At 36.8% G+C, this 17465-nt stretch overlaps 1 protein-coding gene across 1 annotated transcript; it reads right to left on the reverse strand.

Annotated features, from left to right (window-relative positions):
- Positions 1 to 6182: 6182 nt before the first annotated feature.
- Positions 6183 to 13539, reverse strand: LOC575371 (glutamate-rich protein 2). The gene is made up of 11 exons (XM_031000083.1): positions 13238 to 13539; positions 12362 to 12392; positions 11762 to 11810; positions 10926 to 11211; positions 10015 to 10337; positions 9479 to 9502; positions 8827 to 8996; positions 8476 to 8533; positions 8070 to 8141; positions 7529 to 7664; positions 6183 to 6294 (listed from the first exon to the last, which is right to left on the reverse strand). The coding sequence occupies exons 1-11, from the start codon at positions 13336 to 13338 to the stop codon at positions 6183 to 6185; spliced, it is 1362 nt and encodes a 453-aa protein (XP_030855943.1). The 5' UTR covers positions 13339 to 13539.
- Positions 13540 to 17465: the final 3926 nt, after the last annotated feature.

The raw sequence follows: 17465 nt of genomic DNA on the forward strand, positions 1-17465 counted from the left end.
CCCGACCATACCTCTGAATACAAATAGATGTACGATCAATTGTTATTGATTTCAGATTCATATCCATATCTGTAATTTAGATGTGCTATATTATTTAATAGTGCTGTCCCATCACTGTATTATCTTAACTACTGATGGAGCTACCCTGTTGATATAAAACGAAATAAATAAAATAATAAAAAATCACTGAGTGCGCCTTTTCTTGATTTGTAATTTAATACATTAAAGTTTTTAAAGATCTTGATCTAAGATCTTTCAATTAGTGCAATATTATATGTCATTACTACATCTTATCTTCTTATTTTTGTCTTGCATTTTAGTTTGTCTTTATTCCAGGTACGGTTCTCAATAATCCAAGCACTGCAAGGTCGCCGAACTATCATTGAGGACTTTGAAGTCACCTATTACATTTATTGATATTAATATTAATTGATAATTGAATACCAATATTGGACTATGACATGTCTGCTTTTAAGATAAATTGATTTACTCATGATTGTCAGATTGCTTGAATAAACTAATACTACTAATTTGTCAGGTATGAGAGTGTCAGTAGCGGTAAGGCTGTTGGGGTATACCGTTCACAACATTAATGAAATGTTGATTCTTTAGCCTATATTCTTAAGCCTTTTACCAAATTTTCAAAGATGCCGAATTGAAACATACATTTTTTTAAAAGGATAAAGTGGACTCATACACGCTTCCGGATCACCCCCCCCCCCCCCCCCCCAGCTTATCTCTCTCTCTCTCTCTCTCTCTCTCTCTCTCTCTCTTTTCTCTCTCTCTCTCTATTTCTAACTAACTAACTAAATTACTAATTAGTGTACATGGCACATTACTATATCGGCGTGAAATGAACACTTTTGGAATTCGGATTGACAAATAATAAACCACAACTCATATCAAACAGGAGTTTACACAATGTAAAGTTGAATAGCCGTCAATTTTTTATTTATTCTTTTCAAATGTTTATATACACTCAGTAAAAACAGAAAATAAACGCTACTCAAAGTTAAGATTCCAAAATAAATATATAAAATATAAACTTTATCTATCTCAAATCAAAATAAACATAGGCCAATCCTCTTTCAATTGGAATCATCGTACGATCCGTGTATGGTGTGCTTAGAAAGCCTTAGAAGTAAATGAGTCTCTGAAAGAAAATTGCAATAAGGGGGCACATTTTTTTGAAGTTTGTAAAGTGTAGGCCTACTACATAATTATATAGACCTGCGTCTAAATATGTCGACTGAATCCTTTACCCCCCAGCTAACATCAGGCCAAATCGAAATTTGCGAAACATATAAATAAGTGGAAGGACTAATGTAGCATTTCATGCCGAAATAGAAGTTGTTTTTCTCTCTATTCCTACGTCATGTTGGCTTGATGTGTTCACTAACAGCATACAGATCAGCTGAATATATAGCAACCAAACAACGCTCGTTCTGCCTACTGGGCATGCCTTAATCACACGTGGAAGAACAAGACGATGTAATTGGTGCATGTATCGCCAAATTGCGATTTTTCATTTTAATGATAACAATAACATATTTTTATAGTTTTATTGAATCGTCATGGCTTAAACGTTTGCCAATTACAAGTTGTGATTTATACTGTATAAAACTCAGGTTATGTCGTTTTTGTTCATATTGTTTACCCGCCAGTCCTGAAGATGGATTGACGTTTTTACTTAAGAATGTATTTTTAGACCCAAAGGCGTAGATCGACCCACCTCCCCCCCCCCCCCCACATCAAATGGCGAAAAAAAATAAAGTAAAGAAAGAGCCGGGGAAATGAGAGGAGGGAGGCAACGTGAAAAACAAATTATAAGAACCCCCTCCCACACCCACCCCTCACTAGTTTGTCTCAGTGTCCGCTCATCATCCAGGGCACCGTTGCACAAAACTTACCATTGATGTATACCTTTGCCATCAATAGTAACTACCATGGAAACCTTGATTTTGATTGGCTGTTGAGCCCTGTTACCATGGTAGTTGCCATTGATTGCAATGTTACCATCAATGGTAAGTTGTATGCAACGGGGCCCAGGCCTCCACGAGCCCCCCCCCCCCCCCCCCCCCCCGCTAGAAGAAAATTTGTGTTTAATCATTTTTCTTTTATTATAAAATGATGTATGATAAGCGTTCTTGTGCTTTACAATATAAACTTTAAAAAATGTCCACATTTCTCACTCGATCGCACAGCAATAAATGCATTGTAATACACTATATGAAAGGCACTAGAAATAGTGGGCATATACTTGTGTCTAGCAAAGGAGATGGGGGCAATTTTTCCCTCACACGACAACTGCAGCCTACCAATTATGTAGTGCTCTAATATTAAAACAGTTTACGTTTCTTTGGAGAAAGAGATAATATTGAAATTCTGTCTACTTCACTAGAATTAGCTCCAGTCCACCCTAATAAGAAGATTTTTTTCTACTTTTCTACTCCAAGTATCAATGTTTACACTAGTACAAATCAAATACAAGTATCAACGATTTGTTAGGTCACAGAGCAGCATTTGTTTAGATGTCTCTCTCTCTCTCTCTTTCCCTACGGATCACCCCACCCCCTTTTTTTCCTTCCTCTCTCTCTCTCTCTCTTTCCACGCTCTCTCCCAGCAACATTAAAGTGGAAGTCCACCCTAATAAAAAGTTGTTTTAATACAAGGAGAAAATGTGATGAACAGATAAGTGAACGTTTAAGAAAAATCGGACAATAACTTTTCATGAAATACTTCAAATCTGTGAGTCAAATTAGCAACGCGGTCTCTAAATATGATGTCAGCCCCTCACATTGTATCCTTTGCTGATGCAAGAAATATCATTAAATTCCATTTGATAAAAAGATACATGTTCTTCATGCCCATCCTGATCATAATCAATCAACATTCAGAGAAATTGAGATTTTGGGCCATTCTGTCATTCAGATCAGTGGTGAATAGTGAGGGGATGATAACACAGTTTATTACCGCATTGCCAATTTGTCTTAAAGATTCCATAATTTTCATGATTTTTAAAGATTCACAACTTTCTTATTTGTTGTCTGATTTTTCTTAAACTTTCACCGAATTGTTTCTCTAATTTGTTTGCTTTTATTAAAACCAATTAAATGTTAGATTGGAATTCCCCTTTAAGAAATTTAGAACAAAATATGAACTCACTTGGCCACATTTGTTTACAAAGAGTTTTAATATATATCATCATTTCTCACAATTATTATTTACAACAATTTCAGAAAAAAACAAAAACAAGAAAGGCTGAAACACTAACACAAGATCAAGGTAGATCAATATTCAGTGACACGCTCAAAGCACATCATGGTGGAGTGAAAGTTTGATATAATAGTAATATAAATCTGTATATACTGTATGATCATGACTCTGTAGGCCAACTATAGATAAGACACTGAAGAAGAAAAAAACAATCGCATGAAAAAAGGCACATACAGTAATATGTGCAATTTCTTCCAATGTGGAGACACATATCATCTCTAAATGTTATCATTATGCTCAGAATAATATTCAGAAGATTTTTTTTAAAAACTAAAACAATATTTATAAACACATTTAGCAGACTGACAATTTTTAGGGTCGGTTCATATGGGCCCCACGGCTCAGTTAGAATTTGTGGAAGTCTGGAATTAGAACTTAAGGGCATAAGTGTGAGTGTGCTGGATGGCTATAAGTGACAAGCCCTGCATTAAGGATTATAAAAAAAATCTTTTAGCAATTCTGTTATTCCTATGTGTGCAATCAGTAGTTGACAGATCTCACCATCATACTAAGTTCAAAGTCTTTGAATTTTAGATGTTTTGGGGTCTGATACATAACACTTCAAACTTTTTTTCAAGCTTCTCAATAGCACAAATGAAAAAAGAAAAAGATATATATATATATATATATATAAAGTATCATACAAAGATATGGCACAATATAAAGAACCGCTTCTGTTAAATATGACTCTTTCCACTTGACAAAAATTCTCTTTACCAACAGGACCAATAGCTGCAAACAACATGTTACTTTTTCATATACAACAGAATACTAGAATGATAGCTCCACACAAACATATGTGCATGTTCATCATATTATAGTATATAGTTGGTCTTATCAGAAGTTTAAGGCAAAAACTAGTGCATGTAACAATTTACTGAATTACATGTACCAAAAAGCTTCACAATATATGATATATATATTGTACATATGTGACCTATAACTCTTATGCTCATCCAAGTAATGTGGACCAAGTCTTGACTTGCCCATATTCAGTTTGATTGCTATTCTCCTTCCCTGATGTTTGCCCCAATAAATAATAAATGAATTAAGTTTAGTAAGTGTTATTCAGAAAATGTAAGCCCTGTAACACAACGAAAAGTTTATGCCGATTGCTATTTTTCTAGTGAAAGACATGTACAATGGTATTTGATCAACACATCAATTGTTAAGCTTGTTTTATGCCCCCTCCCTTAGGCATTCTGATACAATGTATATGGCAGACAATATTTGACCATTTCAACACGATTGATACTCATTTTATATTTACATACTCATACATGCTATAGGTTCGTATCCCCATGCTAAATGACATTTTCTCATGAACTTTAAGGTGTCCTAGTAGAAGATATCAACACACTGGCAGATGGACAGATAATGAACCTGAAAACAATATGTCTCTGAAATCATCTTTAGTGAAATAATAATAATAATAATAATAATAATAATAATAATAGCCTAATAGTCCACTCCAAATTTTATTAAACCGAAACGGAAATTCTTTTTGCCCAATTGATCGTGAGCCCGGCAGCCACTGAGCAGCGCCAGATCGACGTTGCTCTATCCCTTATTGTTGAACGCCAAACAAGGTAGCAACAACTCCCATCTTTTAACGTCTTTTGGTATGACGCGGCCGGGGTTCGAACCCATGACCTCCCGGTTGTGAGGCGGACGCTCTACTGACTGAGCCAACACTATAAAAGTAATTTGAAAAAAATATATTTAATGCTTATGAAATGACAATATTTTTGAAGTTACTGTGCTGGACTAATTATTTAAATAGCTGTGTACTAGTTCAGAAAACTAATTGGAAAAACCTAATAATTCAATGTTAGGCTTGTCACAGGTGTGATTCCAAGGACAAAATCACTCTGTGAGATTGACTTTGTGACAAAAATCACTCTGTGAGATTGACTTTGTGACAAAAATCACTCTGTGAGATTGACTTTGTGACAAAAATCACTCTTTGAGATTGACTTTGTGACAAAAATCACTCTTTGAGATTGACTTTGTGACAAAAATCACTCTTTGAGATTGACTTTGTGACAAAAATCATTCTGTGAGATTGACTTGTGACAAAAATCATTCTGTGAGATTGACTTTGTGACAAAAATCACTCTTTGAGATTGACTTTGTGACAAAAATCACTCTGTGAGATTGACTTTGTGACAAAAATCACTCTTTGAGATTGACTTTGTGACAAAAATCACTCTTTGAGATTGACTTTGTGACAAAAATCACTCTTTGAGATTGACTTTGTGACAAAAATCACTCTTTGAGATTGACTTTGTGACAAAAATCACTCTGTGAGATTGACTTTGTGACAAAAATCACTCTGTGAGATTCACTTTGTGACAAAAATCACTCTGTGAGATTGACTTTGTGACAAAAATCACTCTGTGAGATTGACTTTGTGACAAAAATCACTCTGTGAGAATGTTATTTTGAGTGATTTTTGTGACAGAATCATGCATGTGTCACATGGCGCCCCATATGTGCGTAATGGAGTCACACCGTATACGTGTTAATACAATTTTTGCAAAGAGTACGGTGTAAACCCGGTCTATAGTGTGCCTGCATACGTAACTGGTAAACTACATAGCCTACAGATCATCCAGATGGGCTGCATAGCCCTTTGAAGATTACAAGTAGAAGAAGAAGAATATATCGCCTCTTACTATTCATTCACACACCAATTTTGCTTTAGCAGTTTTACAGTGTGATATCTGAATACGGCTTGATGATTCCTTTGAAGCTAACTTGGTAAATATTGGCATCAAGATAAGAAACATCACATCTTAAACACACTGGCTGTGCGTTGTAGTTTGTTTCATAATTTCATGCTATGAAAGTAGAGCATCAAAGTGGCACCATTCTTGAAGCATGTCTTCTTACTCCAGGCATTCTCAGCGGATGGCACCTGATTTGGAGGTCTCTGAACTATTTGGATAAACCACAGATGATGACTTTGTCTTTTCTTCTGTCTCCTCCTCCTCCTCTTCATCACTCTCCTCAGAACTGAACATCATAAAAAGGGTAACATGTAAACATCAAATAGATATTCCAAATATACATTATTATACAAATAATGAATGGTTATGAGTTCAATAGTGCGAATATGTTCATGAGTTGAAAGATTAACATTCTATTCAACGAGGCGTCAGCCGAGTTGAATAGAATTAACGTTAATCTTTCAACGAATGAAAATATTTGCACTATTAAACGAATGAAAAACATTCATTATTTGTTTTATACAACATCGAAGAAGACCTAATAGAACGTTAATCAACAAATTATGCTTTACTCCTTATAAAGATAAATTACAGTTCGAGTCAAGCCTTCTCAATTACATGCAGATTGCCTTCGCGTCAGATACACGCAGGGATACGCGCGCGCACATGCAGCAGAGAGATACGCAGTCTGCATATAACCAAAAATGCACGGCGCATATAACCAAAAATGCACGACCGTGCAATATACCATCTATTGAATATCATGTGACCAATAATCGTCCAATCAAATGACAAGGATCCACGTAGGTGTTGTATAAAACACAAAATATCACAGAAATATAGTTTTTCAAAATACAAACAGTTCGAGTCAAGCCTTCTCAATTACATGCAGATTGCCTTCGCGTCAGATACACGCAGGGATACGCGCGCGCACATGCAGCAGAGAGATACGCAGTCTGCATATAACCAAAAATGCACGGCGCATATAACCAAAAATGCACGACCGTGCAATATACCATCTATTGAATATCATGTGACCAATAATCGTCCAATCAAATGACAAGGATCCACGTAGGTGTTGTATAAAACACAAAATATCACAGAAATATAGTTTTTCAAAATACAAGGAACAGGGTATTGCTGTCTGTATGGAGAAATTGTTATAAGTCATCAAGATACATAATAATATTCTAACACTTAAGGGCATTCACATAACTATCAGGTCCTACTTTGCAATTATTATCATAAAACCAATGCTCACAGGGTGCAATAGCAATTTTCTGTACTTCCACTTATGCATGACGAAAACAATTGTTGTTTTATTTACAAATGAAATGATTGCCAATTAAATTCTAAGCTTGTAACAATTCCCTTCATAAAAGTAGTGTATGGAAAGAAAAACTAAGGATATTAATTAATTATTAATAAGAATATCCTGCTAAAAATAACAACTTTTTCGATTTTGCAATCATTTCATCACACGCAAAGCTAATGATAATAAAACTGAAAATATTACATACCTGTCACTTTCAGAAGATTCTTCTTCTTCATCACTGTCTTCATCCTCATCATCCTCCTCATCCTCATCATCATCATCCTCATCATCTTCACCGCTCTCGTCTTCACTACTGCTTCCATACAGCTGTCGGTGCCACACTAGTAAAGTAAAAATAAACAAAAGACTTTTGAATATATACATGTATTCAGGATTTTCTTAGACTAACACTCACTTAGCAATATCATTCACAAATATTTGTTCAATATTCACTGCATTGTTTAACAATTTACATTGTAGAACATAATGCTCAAAGTAAAATGATCAATCTTGAAAGGTATAATGTAGGATGAGACCCCACCTCCATGACCAAACAAAATCCAGGACTTATAATCAGCATGAGATGAATTAAGTTAAAATATCACTCACTATAATAAAAACGCAGGAGTTTAAATCACAACATTTTCATGATCATAAGTTGTAAATGTCATGAATATTGCTCACTGATTTAATACCCCATGTGCACAAAGGAGTTTGAAGACAATTGAAAATGATTCTATACTCACTTCTTTTCAGCATCTCCTCAATAAGGGGCTTGAACTGTAAGCATTCTGCATTTTCAGGTTCATATATCAGAACTGTTATAAAAGAAAGAGGTAAGAAAATAACGTAACTCAAGTTGTAGGTACATGAATTTGAATTCTAAAACATTCTCCAAATTATACTACTGTGATTGTTTATAGCTTGTGTTTTAAGAAATCAAAAGAAAAAGAAATCTTGGTGGAAAATTTAATATAATTGTAAGAGATAGAATGCATATTACCCCTTCTGGAATATTGACAATAGAATGAATATCCTAAACTTTAATCATCATTCAGCTTGGATTAAATACATCATAATTATTTAATTAATTCAATCTAAATTTCTGAATAATTTTGAATTAGCAATTTTTTGGGGGGCGCTTTTACTTACTCATTTTACACAGCTTATCTGCGGTTTCATAGTCTTCTTCCATCACAGAATCTAGGAACTAAAAACAAAAAATCAATTCAATGCCTATTTTTGAAGTCCTGACTGTCAAATGTTTAGCAATGAAAACAATGAAAGAAGGTTTTTGGAAATGTGTGAATATAAATACAAATATACATCTTCAATGTTATTTTAAACATGTATTACTCTCTTGAAAGAATGAAAGGAGGAGCACAACTCCCCAATATATATATATAAAGCAAAGCAAAACGAAACAATTGGGTTAATAAAGGGGGGGGAACAGGGGCCTCTTCTCATTTACCACTATTTATACACTGGCATTTATAAACTTACTTCTCCCATGAGTTCAATTGGAGCAGTTGGTCCTTCTTCCTCATCATCATCCTCATCACCATCATCTTCATCGTCATCCATCTTAGTCTTGTCAGGTTTATCGTCTCTGCTGTCTTCAAGGAATGGTGGAGGTCCAGCAGTGGCTCCCTTACTTGTACCGAGTTCATTAGCTGTAATGGATACAAGTATTTAGATATGATCATCATCTTAATCAATTTAATTCAATAAAGAATGTTTCTCCGAGCAGCCTGGGAGGTGAGCTATTTCATTTGCCTATTGTGTAATTAAACTATCATGTGCACATTTGATGTTGATATATCAGGCTACTCTACTAACAAACTTTAAGGATATCAAAAACTGATTTTGATTAGAGAAGATGACAACAGTTTTAAATTCAGTAACTACTCTTATCTTTCATTTTGAAGGGTGATGCAAATTTACCAAAGTTCACCAATGACAAGCCAAAAGATTGGATTCACAAGGATTCACGATTACCAATCTGGCCATAAAATAATGATGAAATAAATTTCAGAGTACCATCCCTTACTTCATAACCATGCAGAAACAGTGAAAATAAACAATTTCTCAACATGTAATGATGCCTTGTAGTAAAATCTTCAGAAAATACAAAATATGAAATAATCAATCTCACCTGGAGTCATTTCTGCTTGGCCACCTGTTGAAACATAGTAAGAATCAGACAAGGTAGAAGAAGGTTCTTTATCTGGAAATGTTATGAGAGTTGATTTCCAATTATTCATTTGACAAGACATCATCAAAAGGGCAACAATTTGATATCAAAAAGTATTGGGTAGAAGAAGAGAGATGACATTTTGCGGTTGGCCAATGTTTATTCCAATGGCACATACTTTAAGAAGCTCAATGGCTCTCTGAGCCGTGTGTTACTAGTAGTTGGGGAACAGCTAAAGCCCATTGCAATATATATCGCAACTATTCCTTTGCTAAGTGTGCAGTAAAGATTTACTAAATGTAGATCACTTGCTGGCGTGTTGACACCATTTGTGCTCATTTTAACGTGCCATTAATATTCACAATTGTCTCTACATGTTATCGAAATACCGGTATGTGCATTCTTTATTAACATACAAATCATGATGATTCAGGCTCTTTTGATAATTTATGTAAAACTAGACTTTAAAAGATCCATTTTCTATCTCTCAATCTCACCTTTCCTCTTTGCTGCACTCCCTGACTTTCTCCTCTCTTCATGTTGTTTGATCTCCTTGTCCTTCATACTCAACTGCTCCATCAGATAGTTCAACCTCTGCTCCGTACGTTCCTTCTCTGACATAACATTAACCCCATCACCGTTCCCTCCATTCGCACCCACTCCTATCACCCCCTCAGCTTTATGGGATAGTCCACCAGTGGCTCCCAAAGTCTTGTTTTTGTCTAAATGTGTATGGCTTGTTCCATTTGTTAGAGGGGGTGTTAGCCTGGCAATGTCTTCTGGTACAAAGTCCCAATTTTCATTCTTTGGAATTCCATGCCTGATGAGGAATGCAGAGAAAAATAAGGATAAACAGTGTTTAATGCCATTAAATAATAGATTGATCTTATATATTTATGTGAAATTAAATTGTTGCATTGCTAAAATATCTATCTTGAATGGGTGACAATTTATGTCTCTTCTATACTCAACCTTTGTGATTGTAAAAAGATGAATTTGGCTGTTTTCTTTGTATTTTCTTTGTTTAATATACAATTTCTACCTACAAAGTTTGGTAAACTCATATAGCTGCATTCTGTCAAATATTTCTAAAAAATGTCACATATGTGGGACTTTTCCAGTTTCCGTTTATTTTTTGTTACCTTCCTGTCCTAAGCACTAATTGGGATTGATTTGACCTCATGGTAAAAAAAAAACAAAAAACAATTAAGTAAAATTCTTTTTTCTGAGCTACATTTCACTGACTGCGTTTAAAAGATAACTTAGCAAATCTAACCTGCTGAGCTAAAAAGCCAGAAGGGAATTGATTGTGTTTAATAAATCTTTAGAGCTACCGTAACTCCATTATTGCTCTTGGTGGAAAATCAGATCTATCAAAAAGACCTGCCCTCCGTCAATACACACTCACGTTTCATAGTTTCTCTTGACAGTGGTCAAAGAAACCTGTTTGTGGATAGTACTGCCTGGTCTAGATTCCCCTGGAGTAGGTGAAGCTGAAGCAAGACCAACCAAACTGTTAGCCCTGTTGAATCCTGCATCATTACCCTCCTGACCTTGACGCGACCTCCGACCTGATGACCCGGCACTCTGTGTTTGACGAGGACTGTTATCATCAGCACTATCGGTCCGGCTAGATGGGCGATGACTCGTGCGACTGGATGTCCTTGATCCAGATCTGTCTTTGATTGGCTCATCTGTAAGTAAACATGAAAGGTTAGCATCCATTGTTCAGTTTTCTGTACTAAATCTTGAATTATACATAGCAACTAATAGAAGCCAAAAAGAATATCTGATTGATTTATAGTTATTCTGTACAAAAATTCTTTGATTCTATCTTATTTTTCTATTTTTCTTTATTTAAATCAATTTTGTATTGTATAGCGCAGGAACTTTTTATATGTGTGAATTTTTTAGCATACCGCTACCGTACTTGTTTTTATCTCTGCAACTAATCTACAATATTTAGTATAGACAGGGGTCAGATGGGGTCAATTATCGTACACCCACAATGAAGGAGCAAGAAACATTCTGTATCCAAATTGGGCCTTTCATCACATTTCCCAGGCTTCCCTGAGTTCCCTCCATCATGAAAATCAGGTAGCTTTTCACGTTATCAAATCACTTGTCCTAATTTAGAATTGTAAAGATAATCAACATACTTTTGCTTCCATAACAAATTACCTATTAAGGTTTTCATATAGTACAAATGAAAAATTATTGACAGTTTTTTTTATTATCTCTTACCATCCGGTGGCAACACTTCTAGCTGGCTTCCTGATCTCTGTATGGGGGTCTGAAATTAATCAAACCAGTGATAGTTTGAAAATATTTGACAAATATGTAAAGTTCTAATTGTCATTCACAGTCACAGCACTTCTACTTCAGACCTAAAATAATAAGAAGTTCTGTTCCTCCAACATTGAGGCCTAACTGACCGGTAGATCCAATTTAGCAATAAAAATGCAATATACTCAACTGTTTTTCAGCAATGAGAGTTTGTAGATATGTCAATTTATGTTTATTTGTTGCTAAATTTGTGAATGTCGATTACACGTATGTGAATTTTGATCTTTCTTACAAATACACTTCTACAGTAATGTATGTGGTATGTTATCTCTCTTACAAATGGGGTTCATCTTTATTTCATCAGAGTATATTCCTTCTTATGATTTATACAAATGTGTTTTTCCTCTCTGCATTCTCCTAACTTGCACTGTACTATCTTTGTCATTTGTATATATGTTGTAGGGTATATGAATTTGTTGTATTTCATTTGGTTAGTCAAGATATAGCAGCCTTCAGCTGCGATGATGAATTGTTCAATAAAATTATGTTTGGTCTCACCATGTTTCTTGATCGTCTTCCTGACGGAGGCCTAGGAATGGGAGAAAATAATGAAGAAATTAGATTGGATTAGACGAAGAATCGGTCAATTATTTAGTTCTGAACATTGAAAGTACATTTTTCAGAATACAGAATCACATAATCTACATGAAGGGCCAGTTACCCAAGACTGTCTTGTATGGTAAATAAATCTAAGCAATTCATCATTACGGACGCTAACTTCACACGCTTACCCCACCGTCGGTACGGTATGCAATTGTATTGTGCAGCAGTTTGCCGCGAATCCTGTGAGAAAGTGTATATTATTTGAGACCTAGCTTTAAAGCTCTCTAGACCTAGACCTCTAGATCTATACCTAGATCTATAAGACTTTTTTTTAAAGAAAAATATTCCAAAGAAGATAAGAAAATTGACACAAAACGGGTCTGGAAACATCACAACTTTTAGTCATAACTTTTATTTGAACAATGATGAAGAGTTATCATTTATTTAGTTGAATTCTGCAATGTTTTTAGTAGGGTATGATCTCCACGCCGGAGTAACGGCTACGGAGTACGGGTCAAAATATCATGGATTCTGAATTAGACTCTAGTAGATCTAGTAGACTAGTAAAAAGTTAGGTCTAGATCTAGGGGGGTCTAGTAAGGTCTAGCACCAAAGAAATACGCAAATACTTGAATTGTTTAAAGTGTTCATTATAATTCTAGACTAGACTACATGACACCACCTCTAGACGTTAGTACTTCTAAGCGCTGTCTGGACACCAATTCTGAGATTTGTGAATGGCCAAGAAATTTAGTATTAAGCAGGCTGTGCATGTGCCTGACGTCTACTGCGTTTGCGTGTTGGCGCCGCCCTGGTTGCGGCGCGGCTTACCTGCTGGCCGTGGGTGAGCCAACCACGGTAGAAATACCGCCAGCTCCCCGATCGAGGACCGCCATTGAATTAGGAGTGGTACTGTCATCTCTACTCTCCATTTTGGCTCACATTCGTAGGTCTCACCACTTTTAAATCATCTCAATAAACTCTTTGAAACATACATAAAATATTGTGGAACAAGATTTTGTTATTCTTCTATGAGGCTTTGTATGATACTTGACGGAATTAGGGCCTTCAACTGCCAAAGAAAAAATTGTTTACAGTCGCGTAGATACTATTTTTCGACATGTATGGTAGCTAGCAAAAGAAAAGGAAAAAAATAAGGACAATTGGGAATTTTTAGGATCATAAATTGCTTGAATATTGATTTGAAAGAGAAACCACAGTATGAATAGAAGGCCTACACTCGCATCGATTGTTTGTACTGATATTTGTATCACTGGCAGATTTTTTCTAAATATGATAAACCGTGAAAAAAATAAATGAAGAAGAAAAGTCATTTGGAAAAAAGTCGACATGTCCTTATTATATTAATAATAATAGCATTTTAATAGACTGTATTAACCGGTATGAAATACAACTTTGGACACATCAGAGAATGAATTTCGGATGGCAAGGGTAGATTGCTGAAGCGAGAGAGGAAAAATTCAAAGATTTTTTAAAGATACATTTGAGAAGGGGGCACTCCCTAGAAAAGAAAAGGGACACTTAACTGATCAAAGTAAAAAGGGACATTTTTCTTAACTGTGAAGAAGAGGGACTGTGCCCCTCCTGTCTCAATGGGAACGCCACCTCTTATCATTCAGTATATGTATATGTTAGCCAAAACCCCCAAAACAGTAATCAGTTTAGGTTTTGATTGATATCACCTAAATGAATTGCACACATACCCTTGCAATGGTCTGTAAGATAACATTTCATACTTCTTTAAAAAGATATATGGAAATAAAATGTGGAATGTCAATGAATTCACCCATAACAATACAGTATGAGGGTCTGATGGCAGGCGCGGATCCAGGATTTCTTAGGGGGGGGGGCCAAATTTGAAATTATGCGAGCCAAATATTGGTACGTTATGGTGACCAACAGTGACGTAATGCGGGGGGGGCGAGTTCCCCCCTCCCAGGCTTTGACGTTTCATTATATTATTAGAGAAAGAAGACGATTCGTTGTACTGTTCTCGAAAACAATTTTCGTCTGAATTTAGTTTTTCTCCTCCCGCGCGAAGCGCGGAAAATTTTACGACTTATTAAATTATTAGAGAAAGAAGACGATTCGTTGTACTGTTCTCGACTCTTAATCCTTGTCTAAATTCAGCCCCCCTCCCCCTCCTGCGCGAAGCGCGGAAGCTTTGACGTTTTATTAAACTATTAAAGAAAGAAGACGATTCGTTGTACTGTTCTCGAAAATAATTCTCGTCTGAATTTAGTTTTTCCCCTCCCGCGCGAAGCGCGGAAGCTTTTAAATTTCATTAAATTATTAGAGGAAGAAAACGATTTGTTGTACAGTTCTCGACTCTTAATCCTCGTCTGAATTCAGGTTCCCCCCTCCCGCGCGAAGCGCGGAAGCTTTTAAATTTCATTAAATTATTAGAGGAAGAAAACGATTAGTTGTACAGTCCTCGACTCTTAATCCTTGTCTAAATTCAGTTCCTCACCCTCCCCTCCTGCGCGAAGCGCGGAAGCTTTGACGTTTTATTAAACTATTAAAAAAAGAAGACGATTCGTTGTACCGTTCTCGACTCTTAATCCTCGTCTGAATTATGCCCCCCCCTCCCGCGCGAAGCGCGGAAGCTTTTACATTTCATTAAATTATTAGAGGAAGAAAACGATTCGTTGTAAAGTTCTCGACTCTTAATCCTTGTCTAAAATTAGTCCCCCCTCCTCCTCCTGCGCGAAACGCGGAAGCTTTGACGTTTTATTAAACTATTAAAGAAAGAAGACGATTCGTTGTACCGTTCTCGAAAATAATTCTCGTCTGAATTTAGTTTTTCCCCTCCCGCGCGAAGCGCGGAAAATTTTACGACTTATTAAATTATTAGAGAAAGAAGACGATTTGTTGTACAGTTCTCGACTCTTAATCCTCGTCTGAATTCAGGTTCCCCCCTCCCGCGCGAAGCGCGGAAGCTTTTACATTTCATTAAATTATTAGAGGAAGAAAACGATTAGTTGTACAGTCCTCGACTCTTAATCCTTGTCTAAATTCAGTTCCTCACCCTCCCCTCCTGCGCGAAGCGCGGAAGCTTTGACGTTTTATTAATCTATTAAAGAAAGAAGACGATTCGTTGTACCGTTCTCGACTCTTAATCCTCGTCTGAATTATGCCCCCCCCCCCCTCCCGCGCGAAGCGCGGAAGCTTTTACATTTCATTAAATTATTAGAGGAAGAAAACGATTCGTTGTAAAGTTCTCGACTCTTAATCCTTGTCTAAAATCAGTCCCCCCCCCCCCTCCCCCTCCTGCGCGAAGCGCGGAAGCTTCTACGTTTCATTAAATCATTAGAGAAAGAAGACGATTCGTTTTACAGTTCTCGACTCTTAATCCTCGTCTGAATTCAGGTTCCCCCCTCCCGCGCGAGGCGCGGAAGCTTTTAATCTTCATATAATCATTAGAGAAGAAGACGATTCGTTGTACAGTTTCCGACTCTTAATCCTTGTCTAAATTCAGTTCCTCCCCCTCCCCCTCCTGCACGAAGCGCGGAAGCTTCTACGTTTCATTAAATCATTAGAGAAAGAAGACGATTTGTTGTACAGTTCTCGACTCTTAATCCTCGTCTGAATTCAGGTTCCCCCCTCCCGCGCAAAGCGCGGAAGCTTTTAATCTTCATTTAATCATTAGAGAAGAAGACGATTCATTGTACCGTTCTCGAAAATAATCCTCATCGGAATTTAGTTACCCCTCCATCCCGCGCGAAGCGCATAAGCTTTTACGTTTCATTAAATAATTAAAGATTCGTATTACCGTTCTCGCCTCTGAATCTGAATCCTCGTCTCAATTCAGCCCCCCCCCCCCCTCCTCCCCTCCTGCGCGAGAAAGAAAACGATGCGTTGTACCGTTCTCTATACTGTAACGGACACGTTTTCGCCACCTTGGCTTGACACGGAATATTTGTCAGGATGCCCCGTGTCGGCCAGGCGCTCTCCGTCCGTTTGGACAAAATATATGCCCGTAGCTTAATGGCTGGAGTTATTAACTGCTCACACGGATCTCAACAATCATTCGTCCATCGACTACAATCGGTCACCTAAACGTCTCGTTCACAGCATCAATCAATTGAGCATCCTTCGAACAATCAATTTCCCTTGTCAACACTTGTCACAGGTTCTCGTCCCTTGGTTTCACTGCTCCAAGAAATCAAACCAATCATGATGTGTAGGTTGAAAATCTTTATTGCGATCCATTCAACAATCGGGTAAACTCAGTACAAGTACAGTGCAAATTATGTGAGACTTAGCTTAGAGGCTTAGGCCAGGCCAACTATCAGGCCAACTATCAGGCCAACTATCAGGCCAACTATCAAGCCAACTATCAGGCCAGCCTCGGTGAGGCTGGCCTGTATCGGATACAGTGCAGTGGAAAGCCCTAGATGCACAACCCTGACCATCGTAACAATTTCCCTATACATAAACGTGTAAAAGAACAATTATGTCCTCGTTAGTAAAACAACACTTCAACACAATATTTCTGCTAATCCCATAAAATCTTCACATATAATCTTCAGTATAACCCCTTATTCCTGATTAGATCACTACTATACAAGTAATATCCCCAAAAGAAACATGATAATTGCACCAACATGATCAAAATATGTAATTTATGCTCATTTTCCTTCAGTTTGGTAATTGCTAAATCAACGATGCACCATATTGCTATAGCGCATGCTCGTACAACAGAAAATGCTTAACCTTCGTCCAATACTAAAACCCTGATTTGTTACAATACTCTTAATCCTTGTCTGAATTTCAAAGAGGTGGGGTCGCTAAGCCCAGCGGTTTTAGGCGTTTAATTAAGGTCAGATGAGCATATTTTTGTGTATACCTTATTATTTTGTGACACTGGCAAGTCACTATTTGGCGTGGGGTCCAGGGGGCGGAGCCCAAAAAAATCAGGGGTTTTAGGCATTAAATTACCGTCAGATGATCATCTAAGAGGCCGCCGTAGGGCCCTAGAAGCTTAGGGGTTTTAGGCATTTAATCACGGTCAGATGAGCATATTTTGATGCCTCGA

Source organism: Strongylocentrotus purpuratus, unplaced genomic scaffold (assembly GCF_000002235.5).
Source record: "Strongylocentrotus purpuratus isolate Spur 01 unplaced genomic scaffold, Spur_5.0 spur5_scaffold_6, whole genome shotgun sequence".
Taxonomy (NCBI): Eukaryota; Metazoa; Echinodermata; class Echinoidea; order Camarodonta; family Strongylocentrotidae; genus Strongylocentrotus; species Strongylocentrotus purpuratus.